The 18,829-nt window shown below is 45.2% G+C and overlaps 1 protein-coding gene across 1 annotated transcript in view; it reads right to left on the bottom strand.

The window, feature by feature from the left end:
- Positions 1-18,829, bottom strand: part of FAT3 (FAT atypical cadherin 3) — a 700,951-nt gene that overhangs the window by 34,620 nt on the left and 647,502 nt on the right. Inside the window, exons 20-22 of the mRNA XM_066370577.1 lie at positions 17,197-17,995; positions 4,987-5,121; positions 2,943-3,100 (exon numbers count right to left, since the gene is read on the bottom strand). Of these exons, the coding sequence (XP_066226674.1) occupies positions 2,943-3,100; positions 4,987-5,121; positions 17,197-17,995 (1,092 nt within the window). The remainder of the gene's footprint in view (positions 1-2,942; positions 3,101-4,986; positions 5,122-17,196; positions 17,996-18,829) is intronic.

The raw sequence follows: 18,829 nt of genomic DNA, 5'->3' as shown, positions 1-18,829 counted from the left end.
TGAGAAACAAATTTAATTTGTTCTGTAACCGAGCTCATCAGTCAACTCGTATATCAAGCTGCCGATACTGGACCCATGTGCCAACGTGCCAACTAGCAGCAGCTTCCCAAATCACGATTCGTATCTTGGAATTTCACTTGGATCTCGAACAAAAATACGGACCAAGTCGCAGCTCCTATCTTAAAAAATTCATATGTTGGTCTGTTTGTATCTCAAGGTACCACTGTACTTGTGTCTGGCAAATCTCTTCTGGAGATCTGACATGTTTTTATCATAGCTCCGAGGAGAGCCTCAGAACCTATCCCATGATTCTCACTCTGGCTGCCAGGAAACTCAGTTATGGTTTGTGTTCAACTGAAGTAGCAGCCCTTGATCTAGATTTTTAAATGGTGATATTCTGCTCTTCCCCACTTCATTGGCTGGCTCTTAATCTTTTGTTTTTATCTTAATGGTGATTTGATTTTGATTGCATTTGGGTGTTTATGGTAAGCCTGGAATCACTTTTGGAAGTCAACAGGTTGCCCATGGCCAACAGATGAATGAGCAACTTGACTGCTGCCTAGAGATAGTAGTGCCCCCTGTCCATGAGCATTTCCACTTCCTGGGGTCTCCATGCAACTCTTTAGCTGTGTCCAAGGGGGTGCCCTCCCACCCACTGATGGTCTTAAGCACTTTTTAGAGAATGTGCTCTAACTGGGAAAATATAAACAACCAAGAGTGCAATTTAAACAAAGCATTTCAATGTAGTCATTGAACCAAAGTACAAGCCACGCACTGTACCTAAAGCCAATGAAATTAAATCTTGCATGAGGCTGAAAAATGTTAAGCAAACAGATTAAAATCCCTTAAGTGGATATTCCTGGAGACTGCAGGAGAATATCTGCAATAGTTCAGTACAGCTGTGTCCTGCTGTGGGCAAACCCACCATATGAAAAGCAAACTTGGAGAACAGACAGATTGAGGGTGATTATTCACATCACAAAGGGATTAATGGGAGAGTCCCTTCAAACAGCAACCATCCCGAGTTTATTAGAATTCCATTTATAGAGATTCAATTTACACAACTTTCAGAAACACGCTTGTTTCATGAAATACAATCCATCTTTGGAGCTAAAGCTGCTTAAATGTTTAATTATTCTCCTTTTCCATCTCCAGGGACCTGCACATTTTAGACATTTGCCAGTGAAGTGTCAAATGACAAGCTCCACTTTCAGGTCAAGCCATCCAGGTCCAATGTATTTTTTCTTCTTAAATTTAATGTGATAGAAAAGATTTGCTCATGGAAAACAGCGTAAGGATGCTCAGCATCTGCCAGCCTTTCTGAAAGAGGAGCGAGGAAGGTCAGCACCACCTACCTAAGCAGAATCCCTAGGAGCTGGTTCCTCTGACGGGGCAGAGACTTTCCAAGCAATTAGACCACCCCACCACTTGGCTGTTTAGGAAGTGATCTGACTGAAGGCAGATGATTTGGGGCCATAAAAGAATAAAGACAGGACTTAAGTATTTGAATTTTTCTTCTCCTACCATGAATATCTGATCTGAATTCATTGTTCTCTAAAACTGCATATCAAGAATGGGTCTTTTAAAAACACTGCTTTCCTTTCCAGAGCTGAAATTCTCTTGAGTTGAGTGAGTAAGGATAGTGGGAGATTCCCCACAAAAATAGCCAACATTTAAACTCCAACTTCCTGATCAATCACTCTTGGCCACCAATTTAAACCTGGCAATACCAAAGGTAGGTAAGTAAAAGTCTATGTGATAGGGGAAGCCACTGGCATCCAATTCTCTCCTTCTAGAATTAAAGTCTGGGCTACCTAATTAACTTGGATGTGACCTATAAACAATCAAAGGATAGAAGCTAGAAAGGTCCAGCATGATTCCAGCTCGACGTAGTGATAGAATTCTAAGAAGGAAACACTGTCAGCCATTTTTACTTGGATGGACCTTTCCTGCTGGACAGCTTCTCTATATCTCTGAACACACTTACAATGGGCGGGTATAGCAACCTGGAAAGAGCAGCATTAGATTAAGCACGTCTCTCTCCTCATTTCTTCTCCTCCCAATGCGGAGGACTGAATCCGTCCTGCAATACCCAGAATGTGGTTCTTGATAAAATGAGTTCTAGTGGCCACTCTGAGAGCTGGGAGAACATGGATGTTGAGTCTGGAGTGAGAGAGACTGGAGTGCAGGTCCAGGCTTTGTCACCTACCAGTGGTACCACCTTAGGTAACTCACTGAACCTCTCTCTGTCTCTGTCTGCTGCTTGGAGCCTTTGTCTGCTCCATCAAGTGGGGAGGATCATGTATACCAAATTTATATAAATTTTACATTAAAAATCAAATGATGTAAGTAGAGCTTTTAGTATTAATGCTGCTGTCATTTTCATGAAGGCACCAGAAGCTCTGAATGGAATACAAATGCCAGACCTGCTCTCAAGGAAATCTGGCTGCCTTTGGAGGATTTCTCAGGCTGAGAATTATTTAAAAAAAACTAGGCTACTTATGTCATGATGGGACATATGGAACCTTCTATGCCCCAGATCTCCGACTTCTCCCTGAGCAAGAACAGAAGTTGCTTTTAGAGGTCAGTGGGGCTACAAGAGTATTCAGCCAATCTTTCTGAAGGACTACCCCTGGCATGGAATTGATTAGGAGATACATTCTAATGAACTGTTGAGTGATTACAGCTCAAAGGAGGCCGGCCCTTGAACCCACTCTAGAGGGAGATGCCCCACTCTGCCAAGAGCCAGTGTGGAAGCTGACTGTACAAAAGGAAACAGGGTGTTGGCACGCTTCCCAGTCAGGCTGCTGCTGCGTCTGCCCTGAAGTCTGCTGCCGGTCTTCTGAATTTAAAAGACAAAATGATTTCAGCCGTCCCTAACCCAAGAGCCAAAATACTAACACAAGAACTGACTGCAGGAAAAGATAACCCATTTTAATTACCTTCAGAATTATGCAAGGATTGGCTCTGGTGTACATGATAATCCCGTTGCTCTGTAGCGTTCGCAGACGGAGAGCGAGTTTAAAGTCCTCTTCTTTGCTATTTTCAGAAAGCCGGTATTTGATGTAACTGTTTCCAGCAAAGCTGAGAGAAGTGTGCCCTGAAAAGACCATAATGACAAGACACATATGCTTTTAACTTCCAGAAATGAGCAGGGACACATGAAATCGCCCAACAGCTACCAAGCAAGTTCATTAAAGACCACGGGAAGTTAATAAAGGCATAGAGGAGAAACCATTTTTGATTAAAAACTGGTTCTCCATTTCAAGTCACTCTGTAATTTCAAAGTGAAAAAAAAAATTAGTTAGTCAGATGCCAAAAAAAGTCTTAGTTGGCTAATAATGACAAGGGCAACTTGATAAATTTATGAGCTGAATTTTCTTAGTGTCACTAGATTCCCAATTCTGACGTTCTAAAATTAGCTCTATTAATGGATACCCCATCATGCCCACGGCCAGTACTTGGGCACTTAGGAACTTTCAATTCCACGTAACAAAGAAAAGACACAACCATTTTCAAAGAATATCTATATTTCCCACATATCCTAATGCCAAATAGCCGACTTATGACACTTACACTACTGTTAAAATAAAAGGTAACTGATATAAAGGAAGTTCATGTCATGTAAAGTCACAATTCTACCTTCTGACCATTGATTCCAAGGCCCTCCTTCCCAAAATTTTCAGCCCTACTCACATGGCCCAATTTGGAACGCATCCTCTTTTCTTTTCTTTTTTTTTAAACTGCCTCCAACTTGATGCTTTAATAAGCAAGGTAACAATTGAAAAGCTGTCTTGCTGAGTGAAAGGTACAAAGTGTAGAAATATATCAAATGGACAGTAATTACAGATAATCAAGGTTTTCTATATAAAGAAGGAGAAGGGAGATGGGCAGAAAGTGACCTCTGAAGTTAGGAGGCTTGACTTGATTGTCACCCTACATTCCCACCTGCTATGTGCCCAGTGTGTGGGGGGGTGAGGACAGCATAAATATCTTTTAAGTGTAAGCCTTAGATGACTTCAAAAGCAAGTATTCTGGTGACCCCTTCACTGCACAGGCAGCTCCGTTCTTGAAATCAACTCTAAAAGAGTGCTGGCTTCTGTTTTTAAGAACAGTGCTTCCTTTTGCAAAGGCTGAACTTCTATAACCCAAGGCTTAACTAAGTGCCTTGTACACACTAGTCATAATCATTTTTTCTTCCCACTATAATTACTATTATAATCATTATTCAATAAACAACTCTTTGACTCCAAAATTGGTTTCAACGTACCTATATTTTAAATATATCCTCTACCAAAGAGAGGGTTCTATTGATACCAAAAATCAATAATACTCTTTAGAATAAAAGAGTGGTAGAAAATACACAAATCAAATGAAGTGTTGAAATTGAATGAAGATCAGAAATGGAGGATCATTTAGATGGAAATAACAAATACTGATTTTTTTCTTTCTTTCTTTAAGACACAGAGGGGAGCACATGCAGTTTGGGGGCATGCAGTTAGTCAGCACTTCCAGTGGAGAGTCTGCTTACTTGGTGCTCTAGGCTGGAGGTACCCCATGGACGGTCAGCTGGCCTGGCTCAGCCCTGCCTTCTGTTGGTGTCTGGTTTGGGGCTATGGGTGTGTGCAGCCCTCTGGACATCAAAGGCATTGCCACAGATCCTCTGACTCCTCTGTCTAATGAACAGCCTTCTGTGTTCCCTCATTTTACACCCTCACCATCCATGCAGCATGACTAAAAACACATGTTGTGGTCTCCTCATTATCTCAGGGTCCCCAGTCACTGCAGGGGTCCTCAACACAGGCTGCAGCTGCAATAAATGCCAAGTACACTTGAGGGGGGATGTTAACCACGGTCCGTTCTGACAGATAATGTTGCATGCAGATAGAAAGGCCTTGTGGAAGGGCTAAGGCAGTGTGATTCACTCAAGGGCAAGTGCTGTAGGAATATGAATTTAGACCTCTGTCATTCCAGCCCACTGCGCACCTGAGCACTCTCCGAGCTTCCCCGGCGGACACTGGCAGAGGAACGGTCTCCTGCTGGCTTCATAACCAACACACTGCATGTCCCCTGGACACGGCTTCTCCACGCAAGGATCACTGGACCCTGGGCACAGTCCTCCTGCGACAGAGGGGGAACACGCATGATCAGTACAAAGGGAACCGCTCTATACTCCAGGAAGCAAAGGAATGGTTCAAGAGCAGGACTCTCTAGGCTCAGAGTTGAGAGACAAGGAGGCTGCCCAGAAGCAGGAGCACCTGAACGGGCTTCCCCTGGTCTGGGTGCCCTGTCCAATGTCCCTATATCTGCCAAAAGCTCGCTGCCAGACTCAAGCCAGTTCAGTGCAAAGAGTAAACGGGGTTCCTTCTCCGAGGCTAAAAGATGCTAAGGTGACCAGACCAGCTTCGGCAGAAAGAAAATCACACTGCATGGGTTCTGGTAGCAGTTCCTGGAGTGGGGTTCCCGCACACTAGTGGCCAAGTAAGGCATCACGTGAGTTTAGATTTCTTCTACATCCCTCTCCTGCCCTGGAAAACTAGTGGCAGACATCAGATGTCAGTTATTGTTCTCGGTGGGGGGGGTCAGGGGAGGAAACTTTTCTAAAGAAAAGTATACATTGTGAAAGCGCAACTCCCATTGTTTCCTAATCCTTTCTGCTACATGCTATTGTATTGATTAGCTGTAAATGTGCCCTGCCGGCTATCAAAAATAGTAGAATTATCCTTGGCAAAGGAAGGCTTCCTTTCTGCTGGTGCGATGTTCACAGCACAGTAAGATGAAAGGTTAATGCCCCACAGGGGAAATCCCAGAAAGCAGATTAACTGATTAGGGCAGAATCCGGGACCCAGGTGAGTCATTTCAGAACCGCAGTAAAGGCAAACGCAATTCCACTGAAGGAAGTGCTCTTTTCAAAGGCCTTGGATTCTTCAGATGTAATTAGGCCACTTTCAAGCTGGTGAGGGTTGGAGAGGTGAAATGGCTATAGAAAAGGAGGCATTAAAAATAACCCACAACTAGGTTAGCAGTGGCCTAAAGGAGCGCCCCTCGTCTGTGAGCGGAGAAGAGGCGGATGCCAGCAGCTTCCTTCCTCAGCGCGATGGGGCCCCGCCATCACCACACTCCTTTTCATCCAAACTCTTCCCTCAGCGTTCAGCATGTTGTCCCACAGTGCCGTTATTTCTTTGTCCAGGAGGAAGCAAAAAAAAAAAATGTAATGCTAACTACATATCAACATTTTCAAAACTGTAATCCTTGAGAGGAGCAATATAAGTAGCACCAGCAAACTCAGAATCCATAAATCCGATTTTCCACTGGTTTAGAGCTCGGCCAAAAATGATACTCTTGGCAATGGTCCAGCTTACAAAGTCTTAGAAGATGAAGGGATTTTTAAACTGAAAATTTAGAATGATCTCTACAGATGGTTCTAAAGAGACATAATTGCTCTGAAATGCATCTTCTTGTTTTTGTTCCGAGAAATCTTTATTCCTGCCACGTATTTATCAATATTTACGGAATGTAAAAAAAAAAAAAAAAAAAAAAAGCTGTTCAACCACCTTATGATCTGTTGTTTCAAGAGGATTTTGATAACCAGTTTTTAAATAACTTCTGGGGCATTCATTCAAACAAATAATTTTTTGCGGCCAGTGAGCTGATAGGCCTGGATATGTAAAGAGGAAAGGAAGCGATCCTGCCTCTTCCTCGCCCAGGTAACAAAGTGCAAGCACATGGTTACAGCACGACAGGGAACCTGCTTTCCGGAGAGATGTGAGTGCAATGGAAGTGCCACAGAGAGAAGAGTTGTGTTTCCTGGGAGAATGTCAGAAGTCACACCTAGGAAGGGGCATTTTAAACTTGGGCTTTGTTAGATCCAGGGAGTACTGATATGCTCGGGGCTGCCAAGAGTGTACAAGGTCCCTGTGACACTGAGAACAAAGAGTTCAGCAACATCCTGCATTGAGTCAGAGACCCTTATCAGAAGTTTATGTTTGAAATTCTCCACTGAGTAATACCCCCCCTGTAACTGCGCACGACCTCCCTAGCCAATGACTAACAGCCACATCAGCTTCTGTATGATGCTTGCTCATCCTAGACAGCCACCCTATAAAAAGGAGCCATTTTAGAAGCTCGGAGCTGCAGTCCCTGCTCAGGTTTGGTTGGCTGCAGTCCCTGTGCAGGTTTGGGGGGCTGCAGTCCCTGCGCAGTTTGTTGGCTGCGCAGGTTTGGTTGGCTGCAGTCCCTGCACAGGTTTGGGGGTCTGCAGTGCTCCCTTGCATGGGTTGCCTGCAGTCCCTGTGCAGGTCTGCAATAAAACTTATAAAATTTACTTTGTGTCTGCTGTGGCCTATCTCGCCAGGATGTAACAGGCTTCAGGGATGAGATCCTCTGAGTAACAAGGAATGGTGTTTCGTGGGAATGAACCAGCCACAGTCAGTGGCTTCCCTGCATTCCCGTGTCTCAGTTTACTCGTGGTGAGTTCACAACTCTGCCAGGTGACTCTTAGCTGTATCCATGCGTGGCTTCCTTTCCGTTTCTGACAGCCTCCACACTTCCATGTTGCTCCTAAATGTTGACGAGTTAGTAGGTGCTCAAAAGGTACAAAGAGCCCAGTGCTAACCTCTGCCACATAGAGGTGGCAATGTGCATAAATACATTAAACAATGCATCTCATGAAAGAGTTGTAACTCTGGATTACTTAGACATCGTCTTCCAATTAGACACAGAAAGAGTAATATCGGTAGTTAAGAAATCTGTTGTGTCCCATGCCATGGACATACCCCTTTCCATGCCAGCCAAAGGATATCCTCTCTATCAAATTACATCTGTAAGATCTGAGCTACATCTATTACATTCGTAATATTTTCTGCTCTAACTCAATGGCTATGTTGCTAAGAAACTTTACCTGATCAAAAATCCAGTTTAAAAGTCACTGTTTCAAAGAGGAAGAGAGGGCTAGATAATTTCAGACTCATGATAGTAAAGCTATTATCTCCTATAGGAGCAATTTTCAATTTTTTTCATCTCATGGCACGCATAAACTAATTAGTAAAATTCCTTAGTACACCAAAAAAATATATTTTTTGCTGATCTGACCAAAAAAGAGGTATAATTTTGATTCGTTCACACTGGAAGGCTATTGTTGTGTTGGCTGTTGTCATTTCTTTTAATTTGACAATCTAAAGGAAAAGAGGTCAGTGCCCTAACTAAATAGTCAAGTATTGCATATTTTAAAAATTCTGCTACACACCAGTTGAAAATCGCTGTCCTATAGGACTATAGTAACATTTTTTTTAAAAAAGTTATAAATGTATAAAATAAAGACTAGACACTTTTTCAGAATGATTATAGCATTTGCGCAGTTCTCCCTTTTATTTACATGCTTGACCTTTTCTTTGACCATCAGTGTAGCCCTGGTAATTAGCACAGGGCTTTCCACTTTATCACCCATGTCTCTTACAATGGGTTAAAGCACAGAGCCACTTAGGCCCACGACTGAAGTTCAAACTCACAGCTCTTTTTCTTCTTTTTTCCTTATGTCAGAACCATAGAACCCATATAATTGAATCCAGTAAATTAATGGGTTACATTAGAGCCAATCCCTATTATGAAAATTCTAGCTGGAGGATATATAAAAATATATGAATAGAAATATTAGGACACATGCATTTGAAAATTAATAATATATTAGATATATAACAATGTGTACCTCTATTTATTCCAGCAATTGACTGTGTTATTTTTCTTTTTCTTTCTCTCTTTTTATTTTTTTCAAATAAGATTTTTTAAGGTAAAGGGGGACAGTTCTTGGCAAGGGTTCTGTCTCTTGATGCTTTAAAAATCCCCCAGGCCTCAGCCCTGGCCGGTTGGCTCAGCGGTAGAGCGTCGGCCTGGCGTGCGGGGGATCCGGGTTCGATTCCCGGCCAGGGCACATAGGAGAAGTGCCCATTTGCTTCTCTACCCCCCACCCCCTCCTTCCTCTCTGTCTCTCTCTTCCCCTCCCGCAGCCAAGGCTCCATTGGAGCAAAGATGGCCCGGGCGCTGGGGATGGCTCCTTGGCCTCTGCCCCAGGCACTAGAGTGGCTCTGGTCCTGGCAGAGCGACGCCCCGGAGGGGCAGAGCATCGCCCCCTGATGGGTAGAGCGTTGTCCCCAGTCCCGGCTGAGATGGGAGGAGCCGTGAACATTGGGTCTCCAGCTGCAGCTGTCAATTTGCTCGGCTCCCAGTCCACTCTCGTGTGGTTCAAGGAAGTATGGAGGCAGGTTAGAGCCCGGAGGTCGAACTGCAGCGGCCCTCTTAGATGGGGCAATGTAAGCTGCACATAAAATGCAGTCTATTCCGAGTAGAGCAATATTTCTAGTTACTGAAAAACAGGTTCCCCAAAACTAAAGACTCCCCATAGGCAATGTTGTAGTTCTTCCCTCTCTTTGGACTGTGATAACAAATAAGGTTCTTTCTGAAATACATATGGTCAAGGGACTTGATCTTTCTATGCCAATGCTGAACAATGTCACATGTCCCTCGGCCTCAGATGTGCCAAGGTCTGGTTCCGGGGGATAACAACCATCTTTCTGGTTAAAGACGTAATTCCTTGGCAAACATAAAATCCAGTATACTTTTTTTCCCCTCTTATTCTGGTCATTATTTTCTTTTTTTTTAAACTGAATTTATTGGGGTACAGGTTTCCAGTATTCAGCTCAATAAAACATCATCTGCACACTGCCTTGTGCTCCCACCACTCCAAGCAAAGCCTCTTTCATTTGCATCTCCACCACTTTTAATTGTTGCTGAGCGAGTAACTTGTTATTTAGAAATCATGTTTATGTCATGTTTCCCAGGAAGTTGTGTCTACCTACCATTGCAAAGAGCCTTACAGACCCTCTCTTTGGTGTCAGAAAGTGCCTCATCAACTTTTGAGTCCCGGGGAAGAGACAACAGTATCAGCTCCTGTTGGCTTCTGAGAGGAAGTTATCTTATTAACTATCATTAAATAATCCAGGTTTAATTAATTTGTGCTCTGATCAGTGACAGCTTGGAGGGTGGGAGATTTACGTGCTCTGCATCTCCAGGCACCCATCAATTTGTTGCCAGAGTGAGCATGAAGGGAGAAGGGTCCCTCTTTATCAAACCAACAGACACTAGTTGTTGTATATCAGGGCAGAACAGAAGGAGCAGACATTTTTAGCAACTGTCAGAACATAAAGCAGGCAGAGAGAGCTCTGTTCCCCATTCCCAGGGCCCCTCAGGAAGGCAAGGCAGTGTAATTGAAAATGGTGCTGGGTTGACAAGCAGCAGACCTGGATTTTGGCCCTGACTAGTATTCAATTCATTTACTCTATGACTCTGAACCAGTCACTGGATGTTTTTGAGTCTCAATTAATTTTTCTGAAAAATAAGGATAATGATTCTTTTTTAAATTTATTTTTTATTTTATTTATTTATTTTATTTATTTATTTTATTAATTTGAGAGAGAAAGGAAGGAAGGGAGAGAGAGAGAGAGAGAGAGAGGGAGAGAAAGAAATATAGATCTGTTCCTGTATGTGCTCTGACCAGCAACCTCTGCACTTTGGGACGATGCTCTAACCAGCTGAGCTATCCGGCCAGGGAAGATAATGATTCTTCATAATAGTGGTAAGAATGAAATGTGCTGTTAGTGAAAGTAACTGGCAAAGAAAAAATTACTACAAGGTCCCCAAACTGAGAACACTAGCTTGACTCAGCCACATGGCAGAGAAGCATTATCTTTTTCTTGCTGTCCTTTTTTTGGGTCCAATTCATGATTTGTATATTGATAGACCATATAAAGTGCTATGTGCACGGGAGCACAGAATCAGACCTCGAGCTGTGCATTAATCAGGGTCCCAGGCCACGTGCAGGTGTGGGGGCTTCTTCACCACCTCGTAGGCAGTCTTCCTACAGCCTCTCCATGAGCAGAAACATGTATACATGTAGCCATTCTCCGAAAGAAGGTTTTCCACCTTCTGAAGTTTGGCTCAGAAGGAAATTTAGTTCATTCTCTACAGAGTTAACAACATACAGTTCACTTGAGCAGATGCTTCAGAGCTCTGGAAACTGTAGGGTAATCCTCCAGAGGTTTTAGAAGGTTCTCGCTGCCATAGTTAATGACTCTCCTGTCCATCTCCCCAGCATTCCTGCAGCCCCTTGGATTAAGTCAATGCCTTTAGCTAACACATCAGTATCTAGCTGTGATTATTATCACTGCCACTCTGAGCTGATTCAACCTCTTGATTTATGTCTCTGCCTCATTATACCCAGAATCCAACAACTAATGGTTAACAATATACTGAGAATCCAATAACTAAATGGTAAACACCTTGAATTCATGTGCTTTGCCAAGATGTCATGTATTGGCTAATGCCACAGAAGTCGGTGATCTTCCTTTTTGGGGAGGGGGAATGTGGGAGGTGGAGGAGGGTAAGGGGAGATAAATGGTGATGCAAGGAGACTTGACTTGGGGTGGTGATCACACAATACAGAGTACAGAGATGTGTTGTAGAATTGTGCACCTGAAACCTGTATAATTTTATTAACCAGTGTCACCCCAATAAATTCAATTTAAAAAAATCTTTCCTCTTAACCCCCAGCCTGAATGAAATTTTAAAACACCTTCTCCTAAGGTTTCTTGGCTTTAAAACGGTTTCTCGTGGTTCTCCCAGGAACACAGAGTCATCTGGGATGGCATTTTCTTGGCTCAGCCATATTTTCTGAATGATTCTGTGAAAGGCTAAGTGTCGTTTCATTAAAGACAACCTCTCTGGGGCAGTTGGTGTGATCTGAACACGAGGGAATATGTACATGCTAAGAAGCTGGGGCCACCACCAGGGTGGACACCTCCAAACCTCTCCTGGCAATCTGGGACTCATGTGTGCTGGAGATGAGGGCTCTTCAGAGACCTATCTGTTATGAATGGAAAATGGAAAACTTCTAGTTTGCAGGAGGTTAAGACTCAGAGACAATACTGAAGGTTATTCAGAAACGCTGAGATGGGGACTGTTAGCTCTCCTCCAAGAATTAGCGTTGACAATCTACAGCTCAAGTGCAAAATCAATTTCAGATTTTTCTGCATTTTTTTTGTTTTTTAAATCAAAGCTAACTTTTAAGTGTCTCACTGCCTCAAAGAAGTCTTTGTCATTTTATTTCATTGTGCTTCTTAGAAGCATATTACCATGGCTTCCCATCACACATTCCACTTACTTGTCCTATTGTATTTCTTCCCGCCTGTCCTGACTCCTCACCATCCAGTCTGACTGAGCTCCTTATCGCCTGCTCACTGCAGGTGCATGTCCAGTGAGGATGGGGAACATGTTAGTCTCCCTCACCATTGTATCTCACCAGTACCCTGATCGAAGGAATGAACAAATGAAAGGATGCCCAGATCCCTGGACCTTTCTCTTTACTGCTCCCTGTGCTTAAACTGCATTCCCTGCCTGGCAAAAACCCAACAAGACTAGTTGCGTTTCTTCCAATACCTTTTGTAAACTCTCCCAAGTAGGACTGAGGACACCCTCTTTATGCTGCCCGTGTGCCCACCTACAACTCTTTATAGTGCCTTTTTGTTTACCAGACAGGTTAGGTTCTGAGTGGCTCTAAAGCGGTGGTCCCCAACCCCCGGGCCGCAGACTGGTACCAGTCCATGAGCCATTGGTACCGGTCCACAGAGAAAGAAGAAGTAACTTACATTATTTCCGTTTTATTTATATTTAAGTCTGAACAATGTTTTATTTTTTAAAAATGACCAGATTCCCTCTGTTACATCCATCTAAGACTCACTCTTGACGCTTATCTCGGTCACGTGATACATTTATCCGTCCCACCCTAAAGGCCGGTCCGTGAAAATATTTTCTGACATTAAACCGGTCCATGGCCCAAAAAAGGTTGGGAACCACTGCTGTAAAGGACGGAGTTGGATGACATTACCAAGAGGTGGACTTCGGCGCTCTGTATGGGAGAAGGCTGTCTCAGGTCCATCTGTGAGGTGGTGAGCACCTGGCACTGGTGTTTGGACTTGGGCTGAGTTACTGTGGCAGGAGTATAGGAAACAGGATGCCGAGAGTAGGTGGCAGTTTGCATTAGGTGACTTTCAAGTTCTTTCTAAATCTGTGCAGAGGTAGTAGGGTAGAGTGGTTAAGACTGCCAGGTGGGAAGCCTGGCTTGGCCATTCACTAGCTCTGTGAGCAGGTCAATTGACCTTTCTGAGTCTTAGTTTCCTTAACTTCTGAAGAAAGTTAATGATACATACCCTTTAGAGCTTTTGTAAGGGTGAAGTGCAATTCTATATATTTATAAAAACAGGACAGTAACTGGTCATGGCTCAATAAGTGTTAGTTGTCACGCCTGTCTCAGCCTTCATCTGCACTGAATCACACTGCTTCTCATCTCCATTCTTTTGCTCTGCTGCTCCTTGGCCAGGAACCTCCTTCTCCATCACCTGCTTACATCGCGGCATCCTTGCAGATCTAGCTCAGGTGGCATCACCCTCAGTGCTGCACTTCGGGGCTCCTCCTACCTCCCCGAGCAAACCTTTGTGGCAACGCCATACCCATGGTTGAAGGCGTGACTGCTGCTGCGTCACCTCTGCCTGGGACAGTGCTTCACCCAGACACTCCATTCATTTTGTTTAGAGCTCTGGGTTCCATTCTGGGTTCCATATCCGAACTAGGACTTGACAGATGAGGCTTCTACTTCCACTATCAGTCATAAACACCTTGGTCTTAAGCTCCGATTGTCTCATGAGCTATCCATTCTTCTGGACAAATGTCTCCTTTTTTATTTATTTCTATATCAGACTTTTGAAAAATCTGTGAACACGTTTCAACACAGACAGTCAGCCCAGCCCCATGGACTGCCCTGTTGTGGTGTCTGCTTCCCCGCAGGGGCCTCAAGGGCCTGTCATACTGTATTTACTTGTGTTGGAGTCTGGCTTTCTCAGTGTAGTGCCAGTGTTCATTGAACATCTAAAGTTTACCAGGCACAATCTCATGATGTCAGAACTTTATATCTCTTGAACTTCTGTTCAAATGTGATGCTTGACGGTGGCTGGAATTTAATAAACCTATTTGGCACTAAATTCAAGTTTGCTCTCATTTTTTTCAAACCAACACAGCACTTTGGTTCAAGATGCTAATGAGTTAATTGAACCCAAAAAAACTGCATGAGAAAAAAGAGTTAGAAGAGGGATAGTGAGGCTAAATCTGTAGAAATATTACTATACAGCCCTAATCATCTTAATTATTCCACCATGTGGTGGGTAAGTCCATTGATCAAATCTGCCAATTTTTCAGGGTAAACCAATATTAGTTGTGTGTGTGTGTGTGTGTGTGTGTGTGTGTGTGTGTGTTTTGTGGGGGCGCATTTAAGGAATTCAATTATGTCTCCTTTCCAATAAATAAGAAGATGTCTAAGATGCCTAACGCTTTCCTTAATAGTTCTTCACTGTATTTTCTTTAAGAGGACACTTTACAAGTAGTGAGAGAGCTATTACTATTATAACTAAATGCTTTCCCCTGAACCTGGAGGAAATTTTTTCAAATTTACTTGCTATGAGATATCTCAAAGTTTGATTTTCTGACCACTAGCACCAGAATCATCCAGGCTACATATACAGATCCTAGGCTCCACCAGGCACCTCCAGTTATACCTAAGAGTGGGGCCCAGCCATGGGCATTTCTAGTAAGCCCCATACACACCACAGTCGAAGACCCTCTGCCATCCTGAGATGTGTTGAGAGTCTGGAGATTAGTCTGCTGGGAAAAAAGGGCTTGTTTGAGTATTCCTACAGAGTACACAGCACTGGGGTTATGACTCACATAAAAAATGGAAGAGACTGTTTTTAAGATGCAGATAATAACATAAGGGCCCCAGATGAGCCTTGATTTAATCAGCCATACCACTCTCACCGGCCCTACGGCCCTGGGCAAGGCACAGAGCTATCACATTTATAAAGCAGAATTTATATATCACCTGCTGAGACAAGACTGGGCCAGATGACCTTTTGGGGTCCTTTTACTATTAAAATCCAGTCTTCTATTTTATGGCTTAATTAAAGAGTGACTTGAAGGTGAGAGGAGGCTCTGAGGTGGACCGGAGTCTGCACAGAGCTACACTGAGGAAATGTTTGCGTTTCAAACCAATGGCTCCTCATAGGATGTCTGGGGGCCAAATCACAAAATATTCCAGTGCTCTGCATTTCCTGGGAGTGGAAAGGTTTACGGGGACTAGAGGACAGGAGCCCTGGTCAAGGACACCACCTTGAAAAGTACTGCATTTAACATTTGTGTCTCATGCAAAACGCAGAGCAAGGTTCCCCTCTCTCCAGCAAAAGCCAACCTCTAAGTCCCTCTTTTAAAGCAATTCTGACACGTCTGCCCCACCCTGTCTCTTCTTGATGAACTCATACTCATCCCTCAAAGCCCAGTATCTGGGTGACCTCTGGTATATAAATGTCACAGAAAGCTTTCCTCTGGCCACAACAGGGACTCTTGTTTTTCTACTCCCTAGCATTTATTGTAACATTTTTACTGCAAACAGGTACCTGCGAGCTGACTTCATAGTAGCCAGATCCTGAGGGCAGGGCTGTGCCTCTCACTTTGAATCTTCAGTGCCTTGGACATGGCTGCCTTCTTAGATGCTGAATGATACAAGTTCTCAGAGTGCAAGGATTAAGTTGCTCGTTTAGTGTCTCCTGGAGGGTCAGCCCTATCCTGTGGTGAATGCCTCTGGAGCCCTGCTGTGAGTCACTGTATCAAGGCCCTTGCAGAACTTTGGCACATAAATCAGACTGCCTACAGAGGAACCCCAGGTGAGGCCGGACAACTGACGTTCATAAATTCTGCACGTGGGTGGCATCTGCCAGAAAGGCATTGCACTCAGCGTTGAGTGCTTTGAGTTATTTTGGAGTTGATTTACATATTCAACAGGTCAGATATCACTCCATCTACCTGTTGGAGACAGACAGAATCCACTGGGTGCTGCCGAGGAAGTGACTGGGACTCCTCCCAGCTGCGCGAATGCTGTCACATGCCTCTCGTAGGGAGCTACAGTCTCTGCGCTCTTCCTGCAATGAGCTTATTTTGGAAGCTGTGAACAAGAACTTTCTACAAGGGAAGAGGCCAGGGGGCCCTGCCTGGTCCCAATGACCCAAGGGCAATGCTTTACAAATGGCCTTTCTTCTGGCTACAGCTCCTTTGCGCCAAGTTCAGATTGGCTAGAAAGACTCTGGGTGCTATTTTCTTAGAAGAGGGCAGTGGATTTATTTCTCCACATGTCAGAGAGAGGAGAAGGAGGGAGCAATGCTTCTCACCAACCACTGTAGGCACGTGACTCTGAGCAGTGATGACCTCTGACCCGGGAAGGTCAAGGCTCAGAGCTCCAGTCACAGCAACAGACACAAAGCATCCGTCTCTGCTGCTCTTCGGGCCGACTCCATCCTTGACGGTGCTCCCCGACATCTGGCCCCAGTTTTTCACTGAAGCAGATGTAACGGACTTGCCCCCTGCAATGGCTTCCTAACTTGTTTCTCTGCCGCCGGCCTGACCCGTCTGCTCCACCCCCGTCTGCAGCTGGCATGCTCTCTGTGCAAGACAGAGACGAGCCTGCCACGTCTCCACTGCACACCAGCCAGTGGTTCCCCACTGCCCTGGGGTCCTTCCTACAGTCCTCACCCTGCTAACCCTGGTGTGGTCCCCGGGCCTGCTCACAGGGCTCCTGTGTCATCATTCCCTGCTCCTTCCAGTGGCAGGAAATCCCTTTCCATCCCCTCAGTGTAGGTTCCTCTCTTGCCCTTTAGCCTTCCTCATACGAGGTGCCCCACTACCTGGAATGCTCTGCTTTTACTTCCTGTTTGCACATGTCTAATTCCGACTTATCTCGGCCTGGAGAGACTCCCTTTAGGAAACCTGCCTTCTGGATTGGGTCCTCCCGAAGGACCGTATTTCCCCTGACAACACTTAGTGCGTGTGCTAACCTGGTTGTATGTCTGTGCTGCTCAAAGCCATATGCTCCACGGCAGTAGCGCTGTGCTTGGCATGTTACCCATAGCTCCAGAATCTCTCATGGTCGCTAGATACATCGGAGGTGGCCAGTAAGTATTTTGTTCAGTAAGTGAATAAACGAATGCACGCTCACCCTGTCAACGCAAATCTCAGGCGGTGAGGTGCTAGGGAACTCTAGCCCACACTCACCGTTACAGGTGCAGCGCACGTTCCTGTAGAAGCGTGGACACACGAAGCTGATGCGCGCCGTGCTGTAGGTCATGAGCGCGTGGGAATCCAGCGACAGGCCCTGCTCGCAGTGCTGCTCCTGGCAGTCCAGCCCCGAGCAGTTCTTCTCCAGGATGGCGGAGATGCGCATGACGTTCTCCAGATGTCTCCTGGCGCTGGACAGCTTCTGGATCAGGTAGGCCGGCTTGTAGAACTCGCCACTGTGCATCTCCACCGCAAACAGCATGTCCAGCTGGTTGGTGCCCGCCACGGGCTGGATGCTGATGATGTGCAGGCTGTCCTGCTTCTGGGTGAGGACCGCGTTCCGCAGGCTGCGCCGGAACCCGTGCATGTGCAGCCCCACGAAGTCCTCGGGGGACACGTTCTCAAAGCGGATGGTGACCGTGTTCTGCAGCATCTCGTGCTCCAGCTGCTCCACGTGCACGACCACATCGACGGGCACCTGGAAGCGCCCGTCACTCACGGACACGTTCAGGACGTACTTGCCACTGTCCAGGCCTCCCAGGGCGATGATCTTCCCGTCGTGACTGTTCACCTTAAACAAGCTTTTCTGCTCCGATTTCAAGGCAAACGTGAGCACGTCATACATGTCCTGGTCTGTGGCGTGGATCTTCCCAATGACTCCCCCAGGAAAGTCGTCTTCCATGGTTACAATGAAAATTTCCAGAGGGATGGCCGTGGGCTTGTGGATACTTTCCTCAATGACCCTCACACGGATGTAGGAGTGAGACACTTGCTGGGGTTTGCCTGAGTCTTTCGCCTAAAACAACCAAGAGGGAGAAAGGCAAGGAACTAAGAAAAAAAATCCTAATTATTAAAAACAAATTCAGAAGAGATCAGCTCCTTTAACCACATTCACTTCTCCCCCCATCCCCTGCCACTACTCCAGGAAAGGCCGAAGATGTGTATTCAATTAAGAGTGATAATGTATCACCTTCCGTGTGCACCTGCTGTTGTGGACTATGAAATGTATCAGCATAACAAAGCCCGTGGGGGTGAGGAGGGAAGGAGGCTAGAGGGTGCTAGGAGATCCAACACGCCCACACCAGGCTGGCCTTGCTTTAATTTTGGGCAGAAGCCACAAGGAAACCTCAAAAACTGGCATTCACTCTTGGAAGAATTTTTGTCGTCTTTGGATTCTTTCCTTTCGACTGGACCAGATGGCAACTTTCTGTACACTTAAGCAACAACACTATTTAAGGGGGAATTCACAATATTGAGGTTTAGAAAAAACAATGGTACACTAAAGGGAAAAATAGGTAGCCTGAATAGAACCTTTCGGTCTTTCTTTTTTATATCAAGATTGAAGGACAAACCACTCTGACAACAGATCTTGACTGCGTGCCTGTCCCAGGCAACACGGAGGTAGTCAGTGCTGCAGGGAGCCAGTGAAGGGCACATTCCCACAGGTTGGGTCCCCAGGGCAGGTATCTGAGGATGCACGGCTGATGTGGACCTTGCAGGCCAGATGGAGTCTGGGGAGATATGTCCTTGTATGTGAAAGGCAGTGTAAAGTCAAGGTCTTGGACATCCCACGAACTTGTGTTCAAATCTTGGTCCTGCCACGCACTCACTACCTGTCTGGCTTTGAGTT

The sequence above is a fragment of the Saccopteryx leptura genome, chromosome 1 (assembly GCF_036850995.1).
Source record: "Saccopteryx leptura isolate mSacLep1 chromosome 1, mSacLep1_pri_phased_curated, whole genome shotgun sequence".
NCBI classification, from domain to species: Eukaryota; Metazoa; Chordata; class Mammalia; order Chiroptera; family Emballonuridae; genus Saccopteryx; species Saccopteryx leptura.
This window is presented reverse-complemented; position numbering and strand designations above follow the sequence as displayed.